Consider the following 10,926-nt stretch of genomic DNA (forward strand, 5'->3'; position numbering starts at 1 on the left):
AAAATCTGGTGTTTCGGGTGAGTTGAATACCAAGAACAATTTCTATAAATTAAGGTCCCACACTCAAAGACGTTCCTTCAAACCAATTCCTATAGCTTGAGGAAAGGAAATGGAAGAGGTTCCATGAAGAAATCGAGCCTTGAAAATTCCCAAGAGTCGGCTGTCCAATAATGAATCCCCTGTTTTTGCTCCGGCGAGAAAAATGATTTTGGACGAACTTTGGAGGCCAATATCTTAGGCTACCATCCATGAGAAGGTATGAAATCAATCCCAAGCTCTTCCTTGTAACACCATCTTTAAGTTTCATGAAGAAATCGAGGGAAGAAACGATGAGATCAGAGCTATGGAAGGTCGTTTTTAGACGGCGGCTCAAAGGACGCGCGTGTCTTCTTCCCGTCCAGAGGAAGAAGGCATGACGTGGCCGGTTCAGTTGAATCGGCCAAGTCAGCCCAAAATCTGACCTTCTTTCAGTTTTTCTCAAATTTAATTCCCTTCTAGATTGGTTCTCATGAAAAAATTTATGGTTCCAGAAACTAGACACAATAAGGAGTCTATGGAAGGAAATTTGAAGTAATTCGGATACACGAAGCTCAAGAACAGAGGTCCCGAACGTCAACAACAAGGTAAGTAGCCACCTTGGACTTTTTGTTAAGAATTACTCGTAGGAATCGCTTGGATTTTCATATGAACCCTAAACCAAGCATGAACTAAGGATACATGAAAGAAAAACTCAAAGAATCGTGAGTTAAGGCCCTAAACCAACCAAATTGTTTGGGATTTAAGTAACGTTAAAATGGTCTATTAATGAACTCTTTTCGCTATGAAATTTTAATTATGAGAATACTATAGCATGTTGAGGTTATATGTGAAATTTGGTGATCATTGGATAAGGATAAGTAGGTAAACAAGAAATGGGGCAAAATGACCATAATGCCCGTAAGGATATCTACCTACGGTTCATGACCTAGATGACCCCAAATACTATGAAACCCGTAGTAGACCTTATTTTATGGTTTTTAAAGATGTGAAGTTCAAAAGCAATTGGAACTCGTTAAGTAGCAAAACCAAAAATTTTGGGGTAAAATGACCATAATGCCCCTAAGGAAGACTACCTACGGGTTAAGCCCTAAATGACCTCCCAACATTATGAAATGTTTTATGAATCCTTATCTCAGGAGGTTTATAAGGTAATGAAGTTTGGGAGCTATTGGGAAACGTTAGGTAGTGAAACCAAGATATGGGGAAAAACATACATCACGATCCATATGACTTTACCTCCTAGGATCATTAACGAGGTATCCATGAAATAAGAGATTTCCCACAAGTACCCTTGGTCGCTAATAAGATTCTATGTGCACGAGATCACATTGGGGCTATTCCTAAGAAGAGCTTGTAAGTTCCATGCTTGATCCAAGACGTTATGCATAAACTTAGAATCTCCAAAAATACAAGGAAACACCTAGGCTAATACAAATGACATGCTTAACAAGTTGCTAGGATCCATGCCCGGAGTAACCATTATCTCCCATTACGAAGGGTACAACGAGACCCCTAGTCCTCTTTAGGTGGGATGCTATGCTATATGTACCATGAGCAAGATGCCATGGACTTATTATTGTCCACCTAAATGAGATGCCCTGCATCAATATTTGGTAGTAGGATGTCACACTTATGATGATGCCATCTATACACTCATGTGGAGAAAATTAAGGGTTACTTTGGAAGAGTTTTTCAGGGCTAAAACATGATGTATGACATGATAACTCCTAAGGCTTAGTTCCTGAAAACGAAACAAGAAGTCATATCCAAGCTCAAGTCGTAGACATACTCCAAATTACCAACTATTCTCTTTAAGGCTTATTCTATATGACATGAGGATAAGTACAAAATGATTGGAGCAAGTTTGGAACCTAAACCAAGATGGAACATAAGAAACGCCTAAAGGAAACGCCTAAAGATTCAAGGCCCTTCAAGAACCCTCTAAGGAATCCATTATGACTATATAACCTTCTAGAATAATTATTACGATGGGTTCATATGATTACGAAGGCATGTTACGACTTATGCTCAAGAAAATAAGAACCTTAGAAACTTACTATATTAAGAATCAAGAACAAGCTTTACAACTACCAAGACAAGAAGAATACTAGGTACCACCCAAAGATGAGGGACCAAAGTTCTTTGACGCGAAAATTCAAGAATGCTGGATAATACTATAAACATGTCTCATTGTGGCCCATACCTCCCACCACGCGGTGCTTTCTAAGGAGGCCTTGTTTCCTCTTCTAGGTGGGATGCCCTGCACCGTGTTTCATTTGCAGAATGTCATGTTTGGCCTCATTTCCCTCACCTAGATGAGATGCCCTGCGCCATGATGATTTGCAGGATGTCATGTTCATGTATGCACCGATCACGCGACCTATATGGTCTATGCCAGATCACGTCACCTTTATGGTCTATGTCATGTTCATGCATGCATCGATCACGTGATCTTTATGATCTATCATGGAGATTAACCTATGGCCACGATGGAGCAAGAAAAGAGCAAGTTACCCTAGCTGTGAATCATGAACCTCCGAAGAGCTCCCATGGTACATCATTCTTATGACTTAGACTACGCTGCTTGAAACGCATGAAGCCTTGGGCGTAGGTATTACTTAGATCGCAGAATCGCTAGTCCAGATCTGGTTTATGATTCGTTTTCCCAAGCCAGCGATCGCGAATGAAAAAGAAAAACATCCATTAATTGCTTTTCATTCTTGATTCTAATCGTGGAGTAGCAAATCCTTTTTTATAGTTCGCCCATACGGTGTCGTATCATACCCGCCAAAAGCCGACAAAAGCTCTCCTTCGTCCTCATCTCATGTACGGAACTTTCCTTTTCATTTTTTATTGGACAACGTGGCCGACGTCTATTTACGGTCGTTTTATTTTTTCTTTTTCTTACCTTCCTCTCATAAATTATTTCTAAACCTTTAAACCTTATTTTTAAAATGTCATAGAATAATAATGAAATTTTTAATAGTCATTAACAATTTGAAACTTTTAAGGATTATTGTTTTATGAAATAAAAATTTAAATAGTAGAGCCTAGGAATCCAACCTGTAACAGAATAATGAAAGTCTTTAAAAAGAAGAAGAAAATGGTGAGAGATCGAAGACCCAAACTAAGTACTCAGCCGAAAGACTGGGCTACAAAACACAATAAATTTCCAACACTTTAATTAAGTAATTAGTATTTTGTTCAAAGGGGTGTACATTCAACCCAACAACTCGGACCAACCCAACCCGAACTATAAGAATTTGGTTGGATTGAGTTGGGTTGGATTAGCCTTTCAGGTTAGTTTGGGTTCATTTTTTTGAACTCGAACTGACTTGATTCGGTTTTTGGGTTCATTGGGAAAACCCTCGGATGAACCCGAGCCAAATAGAAATATATAAGTATACTAAGAGACTTACTTTATTGGTTGATATGCCAAAGTGGTAATTTATCCTAAGTTGAATCTCTCACCTCTGAGCCAATCAAATATTATTTTTCAAACATTATTTTGTTTTAGTTTCTTTTATATTATTAATTGTTTCTATTATTTTCTTTTAATTTCTTTCTAATAGTTTCTTTTATATTATTAATTCTTTTTATTATTTTGTTTTAATTTTTTTTATATTATATTATTTTGTTTTAGTTTCTTTTATATTATTAATTCTTTTTATTATTTTGTTTTAATTTCTTTTATATTATTAATTTTTTTATTATTTTGTTTTAATTTCTTTTATATTATTAATTCTTTTTATTATTTTGTTTTAATTTCTTTTATATTATTAATTCTTTTTATTATTTTGTTTTAATTTCTTTTATATTATTAATTCTTTTTATTATTTTGTTTTAATTTCTTTTATATTATTAATTCTTTTTATTATTTTGTTTTTTATTATTTTTAATTTCTAATTATTAATTCTTTTTATTATTTTGTTTTAATTTCCTTTATATTATTAATTTTTTTATTATTTTGTTTTAATTTCCTTTATATTATTAATTTTTTTTATTATTTTGTTTTAATTTCTTTTTATTATTTTGTTTTAATTTCTTTTATATTATTAATTGTTTTTATTATTCTGTTTTTTTTTATTATTTTTAATTTTTTTATTTTGTTTTAATTTCTTTTATATTATTAATTCTTTTTATTATTTTGTTTTAATTTCTTTTATATTATTAATTCTTTTTATTATTTTGTTTTTTATTATTTTTAATTTCTTTTTTATTATTTTTAATTTCTAATTATTAATTCTTTTTATTATTTTGTTTTAATTTCCTTTATATTATTAATTTTTTTTTATTATTTTGTTTTAATTTCTTTTATATTATTAATTCTTTTTATTATTTTGTTTTAATTTCTTTTATATTATTAATTGTTTTTATTATTCTGTTTTTTTTTATTTTTAATTTTTTTATTTTGTTTTAATTTCTTTTATATTATTAATTCTTTTTTATTATTTTGTTTTAATTTCTTTTCTATTATTAATTCTTTTTATTATTTTGTTTTAATTTCTTTTATATTATTAATTCTTTTTAATATTTTGTTTTAATTTCTTTTATATTATTAATTCTTTTTATTATTTTGTTTTAATTTCTTTTATATTATTAATTCTTTTTATTATTTTGTTTTAATTTCTTTTATATTATTAATTCTTTTTATTATTTTATATTATTAATTCTTTTTATTATTTTGTTTTAATTTCTTTTATATTATTAATTCTTTTTATTATTCTGTTTTTTTTATTATTTTTAATTTTTTTATTTTGTTTTAATTTCTTTTATATTATTAATTCTTTTTATTATTTTTAATTTCTTTTTTATTATTTTTAATTTCTAATTATTAATTCTTTTTATTATTTTGTTTTAATTTCTTTTATATTATTAATTGTTTTTATTTTTTTTTATTATTTTTAATTTTTATTATTTTTTTTATTATTTTGTTTTAATTTCTTTTATATTATTAATTCTTTTTTGTTTTTTTATTCTTTTTTATTCTTTTTATTATTTTGTTTTAATTTCTTTTGTATTATTAATTCTTTTTATTATTTTGTTTTAATTTCTTTTATATTATTAATTCTTTTTATTATTTTGTTATTTTTGCTCGTGGTTATTGATTGAATTTGTTTTTTCCTTCTTGTGAATAATTATACGTTGATTTGTGTTGGTTTGTGAACTTTTAATTATATTTTATCCAAGATTATATCCTAATAATGGTTGGGTTGGGTTGAATTGGGTTGTGAAAATTTTTGGGTTGGGTTAGGTTACTAATCTAATCCACCGGGTCAAAAAAATTCCTCAACCCTAACCATGTACTAGTTCAAATTAACTTAAAATAAGTCCTTACTAATATTTAAAAAATAAAATTGATAAATTAATAATAATAATTTTCAGTAAATTTATTCCACAGGGAGACTAAGAAAGTACAAAAACAAAATAAAAAAATAAAAAAATAAAATAATAAAATAATTATAAGATTTATGGTTGAAAATTTTATAATTTTAAAATTTAAAAGTACGGCGTTCAAACAAAAAAAAAAAAAAGTCCCCAATTATATTAACTCATGTCATAGTGGTACATAAATTATAAACTATATATAAAATTGGTAGTAATCATGCCTTTGTTGTTGTAACACACAGCATAACAAAGAAAAGCAAAAATTCTTATTCAAATGCACGTTTATTGTGCGCCTATATCCTGACACGACACTATAAAATATATGTTGATTTGAGCAAGAACACAATAACTAGGGAATGAAAATTTTAATTGAACACATACTCTCAATAAAATAAAAATAAAAATGTTCCATAATAATTGGCATATACTCGTCCCTATTGAAAACTCAACCCAACTCACAACCACTTGGATCTATTTAATTTGATCTCGTATGAAAAAAAGAGTAGGTCTTCACGACAAAGAAGGTGGAACATGAAAATTTTAACCTCCGTTCTTAAAAAAAGAAAGTATATTAAATCAATTAAATTAAGTAAATTTGAGAAATACACGTATTTTTATTCTTATCATATTGAATAAACTTAATCTAAAAGTTAAAAATATATTATTCATCACAATTTTGGAATTTTTTCCAATAGTACTAAGTTGACTATTAAAATACCCGTTGTTTTATTTTAGGTTTTTTGTGTGGACGGTTTATTAAAATATTTTCCTTTGTAGAATTAAAGTTATAATTAATAATAATAAACATTAATTATTAATTACCATATATACGTTAAATTTAAAAGTTTATATAGTTTTATTTAATTCATTTATTCTAAGATAATTATTAAACAAATTCTGATTATTAAATATTTTTCTTTACATTATTTAGATTAAAATTTAATTTATAATTAATAAATGTAGTTGATTATACATTGCTAATCAACTATCGAGCAATACCCTAAATTTATTTAATTAGTTAAATTAAATTAAATAATCAAATACTGTTTTTTCTTAAATTTAATTCATTATTATTTATTACAATTTTAAAACGTTTTCCCAATAACGTATGCCATTCCATATTCTATTCTCTTATTTTACGTTTATTTGGACAGTCCATTAAAGTATTTTCCTTTATAAAATTAGAGTTATAATTAGTAATAATAAAGAATAATTAATTAATTACCGTTATAAGTTAATTTTAAAAGTTTATATAATTTTATTTAATTCATTTATTCGAACATAATTATTAAGATAGAAAGATAAATATACTTATAATTAAACATTTTTCTTTACCTCATTTAGATAAAACTAAATTTAATAATATATATATATATATATATATATATATATATTGTGTGTGGAAATGGCAATAAATGGTCGAAAATATGAAAATTTAATAGAATCTGAGTAAATAGAAAGAAATAACAAAATACTTAAAATAACATTCTATTTTTATATTAAAAATAGTCAACGTTACCTAGTTTACTTCTAGGTAATAATTTCAATTGCCACGTCATTATCTCTATCGGGTATAAATAAAACAAAGAAATTTAAAATCTATGCAATTATTTCTTCATCTCCCATGCCGCCTTCCATATTTCTCCTTCTCGCACTACTTTCTATCGTCGAGTCCACCGCCGACAAAGGCGGTGGTCTCAAGCTGGAACTCATCCGACGCCGTCTCTCACCCGGCAATGTTTCACCCATGGCAGCCCAATCACAAATTTGGCCGGAAGCCAGCCAATTTATAATGAAAATTGCCGTCGGAATGCCGCCGACGGAGGTGCATGCAATCTTCGACACTGGCAGCGATTTATTTTGGACTCAGTGTCTTCCATGTGCGAATTGTTACCGGCAAACGAATCCGATATACAATCCTTCGAAGTCGTCAACCTTTCAAACCCTTTCTTGCAAGTCGCCACAGTGCCATTTGACGGGGTCCGGTGCGGCGTGCTCTAGCACCGACACGTGTAAGTACAACTATGGGTATGGAAGCGGATTGACGCAGGGAGAATTGGCGACTGAACAAATGGCTGTAACTTCGAGTTCTGGAGCAATGACGCCGTTTCCAGGGGTGGTATTTGGTTGCGGACATAATAATACTGGAACGTTTAATGCAAATGAAATGGGATTGATCGGATTTGGAAGAGGAGCGATTTCCTTCGTTTCTCAGGTATATATATATATTATCACTTTCAAATTATTATTATTTTTTATAAAAACATTATTCGTGAAAATGGTGGATATAAAAATAAAATATTGTATTTATATAATTGTATTATTTAATCTCTTAACTTTTACAAATATATCAATTTAACACAATTTAACCTCAGTTATTAATTCGTATTAAATATTGAAACGAACAGTTAATTATATTCTTATTCAAATAACTAAAAAGTTCAAAACCTTACCGCCAATGTAAATTCATATTCACAGATAGGTCCATCAGTCGGCGGCAGAAAGTTCTCCCTTTGTCTGATGCCAACCAACACCGATCCGACAATCTCAAGCAGCATCTCTATCGGGACGGGTTCTGAAGTTAAAGGACCCGGAGTCATCACAGCCCAACTCGTTCAAATATCCGACCCGACATATTACTCTCTCACCCTCACGGGAATCTCTGTCGGAAATACCCTCGTTCCGTATAGTACGTCGGGACCTCCAGCCAAGGGGAACGCAGTTCTCGATACCGGCACGCCCCCGACTCTCCTCCCCAAAGAATTGTACGAACGATTGACTGCCGAAGTTCGACGGCAGATCCCGTCGGAGCCCATTGGCGATACTCTTTGCTACAAAGATAATTTGGGGGATTTGGTGATGACTCTGCACTTCGACGGCGGTGTGGATTTGCCATTGAGTACGGTTCAGACGTTCAATCAGATGCCAGATGGGTCCTTTTGCTTCGCCGCGATGGGCGTTGACGACGACAGTGCACTCATCGGTAACAGTATGATGGCAAATTTCTTGGTTGGGTATGATATTGACAATATGACGGTATCGTTTAAATCCACTGATTGCACCAAAATTGGTTGAGCTTTTTTGGGCCTATGAATTATTACTTTCCTGGTAACATTTTTTATGTGACATTAAGTTTGTTTTATTTATAAAATTTGGAAAGCATTTATTAATATTATGCAGAATTATATTCTATTTTAGTAATTTTCCATTTTAAGGTAAAATTCGACATTAATTATTAATTATTTTTATTTAAATTGTGAAATAATATAATTAATTCAAGAGATATTTGATGATTTCCAAAATTTAGGCACAATGATGGAATTAACCTGGAAAAAGAGCTAAAAAAAAAATCTTATTCTATTATTTCAATCCATTCTTAAGGCTAATTTGTTGATATATGGGCAACGATATCAAATACGTGCTTTGATAATTTAAAGAAGTTTGTGGGGTGAGATCGAGAACAAAATATGTAAGGTTAATGATTGTACGAACCCGAACCATAAGTCCAATGGACCGGTCATTGTGGCCCGTGCAGCCACGGGAGGCGGAAGACTCGGAATCCTTCATTCATGTTGATCATGCATGGAAGAAAGATACAGAAAAATTATGTATTTGCTTCAGTCGCGATGTGATTCAAACAGGGACTGAAGTTTGTGGTTTTGGTTGTAAATACTTCAGAAAACATGGACTGATTTGGAAGTATACTTTGGAGGGTATTTTGGGTATTTCACCTTATGGGAATCAAGCCCACGAGGGTGATATTGGTCGTCTGGAAATAGAACATTCTCTTTTGTCTGTACTGTTGAAGTTTGTTTAGTCAAAGGTTGATTTCTTGACTTATTGGTCTCACAATAAATTACGGAAAAAAATAATAATATTAATTACTATTTATTATAGAATCTTATTTTGATTAAAATTACTTAATATTTTACATTTTATATTATTTTTGAAGTTAAATTACAATTTTAGTATTAAATTTTGGAAGTTTTTTTTTATTTGATTTTTGTGAAACAACCTTAAATGTATTTTTTTTAAAAATAATTAATCAGATAGACACCCATCTTAAATTTAAAAATAAATATAATATTATCATTTTTAAATATAGTTATTTTAAAAAATTTTATTTTATATATTGTTCTTCTAGAACAAACGTACATTCAAGTGGGTTGTCGCATGCATCCTAAAACTTTAATGAAATCTAAAATAAATTATTATTATTATTATTTTTGCATATAATTGAAATACTATGTAAATTATTATGATTATTATTATTATTATTATTATTAATTTTTTTTTGTATATAATTAGGGATACCAATTTTTGATGAGCAGAAGAGAACCTTGCATTTTAAATGAAGTTTGTATGCAAATCATATATTTAACTCTAAAAAATTTAAATTAGCTAAAAGATAGTTACACTAGCTTTAAACGCTTCTGAAAATTGAAACTAGGAGAAAAGGGTCCGAACGTAGCAGACAGAAGCCAGATCAGCCTAAATGTTGACCTTGAGCCGTCAAAAAGTGTAATATCCAACTTGTTCGATCATTCAAGTGGGATGTTAAAATGGAGTGAGGGACCTCCCTCTTATTGTGGAGGCCAACCCCCAGTTCTCACCATTAAGTAAGGTGGGACTATCCATTTTTTTTAATTCTAATATTTTGGAAGCCTACGCCAACACAACAAGCTTGAAAATTGAAAACAAGAAACTTAAAATATGATGTTTGAAAAAAAATCCTACAACTTTCATATATCTTATTAAAAGTTTGTAGTTTTACGGTCTTCATACAAGCTAACACTAAAATTAAATAAAAAATAATATCCAAAAAAAAACATGAAAAAATTGGGAAGTGGGGCATTATTCTTGTTGTGTATAGTCTTAGGTAGCTAGCTAGCTTAACCTACGCAGCGGTAATCGATATATGAAGTTAACGTGCAACCTTAACGATTTCTCTCTATCACATTGGCACAGTGAATACTAGCCTACTCATCATCCAAAGGTGGTAATTGGTAAACCCATCCAACAACCACAAACTCTACTTAAAAATAATTAATTTTCTCCTATCCTATATTATTATTTTTTTTTTCTTTTAAGGTTTTAGAGCATGATTTTCAAACGGGTGCAAAGGAAAAAAAAATGGAGCATAGAAAAGAATAATTAAATAGAAAATTTGGGTCAAAGTCAACCAGAAAAAGGTAATTTTGCCACTTGCCTGGATAGACATGCAAGGAAATGAAAAAGTATATATATATATATATATATGAAATGAGAAAAAGAGAAAGAACTAGGGTTTTAAGAAGAATAATTTAGAAGACAGGAAAATGTTAAATCTCGCACATGGAGCAAAAAGATTTCTCTCTAGAACTACTCAGAGAAACAAGGAGGAGAGGTCTAGGTTTTTTCCGAGAGGATTTCACGAGTCTTTTTGGCAACTGGATTTTCCTTTTTTTTTTTTTTTTTTTTTTTTTTTTTTTTTTTTTTTTTTTTTTTTTTTTTTTTTTT

At 29.8% G+C, this 10,926-nt stretch overlaps 1 protein-coding gene across 1 annotated transcript; it reads left to right on the plus strand.

The window, feature by feature from the left end:
• Positions 1–7,065: 7,065 nt before the first annotated feature.
• On the plus strand, positions 7,066–8,502 carry LOC111432642 (aspartic proteinase CDR1-like). The gene is made up of 2 exons (XM_023069587.1): positions 7,066–7,642; positions 7,906–8,502. Exons 1-2 carry the CDS (start codon positions 7,175–7,177, stop codon positions 8,500–8,502), a joined length of 1,065 nt encoding a protein of 354 aa, XP_022925355.1. The 5' UTR covers positions 7,066–7,174.
• The last annotated feature ends 2,424 nt before the right edge of the window (positions 8,503–10,926 follow it).

This window comes from Cucurbita moschata, unplaced genomic scaffold (genome assembly GCF_002738365.1).
Source record: "Cucurbita moschata cultivar Rifu unplaced genomic scaffold, Cmos_1.0 Cmo_Scf00039, whole genome shotgun sequence".
NCBI classification, from domain to species: Eukaryota; Viridiplantae; Streptophyta; class Magnoliopsida; order Cucurbitales; family Cucurbitaceae; genus Cucurbita; species Cucurbita moschata.

Excerpts from the sequence above, each read along its gene's own strand:
- LOC111432642 (XM_023069587.1), top strand. The coding sequence starts at position 7,175 with ATGGCAGCCCAATCACAAATTTGGCCGGAAGCCAGCCAATTTATAATG. Across the intron at positions 7,643-7,905 it reads CGATTTCCTTCGTTTCTCAG|ATAGGTCCATCAGTCGGCGG; the intron begins GTATATATATAT and ends TCATATTCACAG.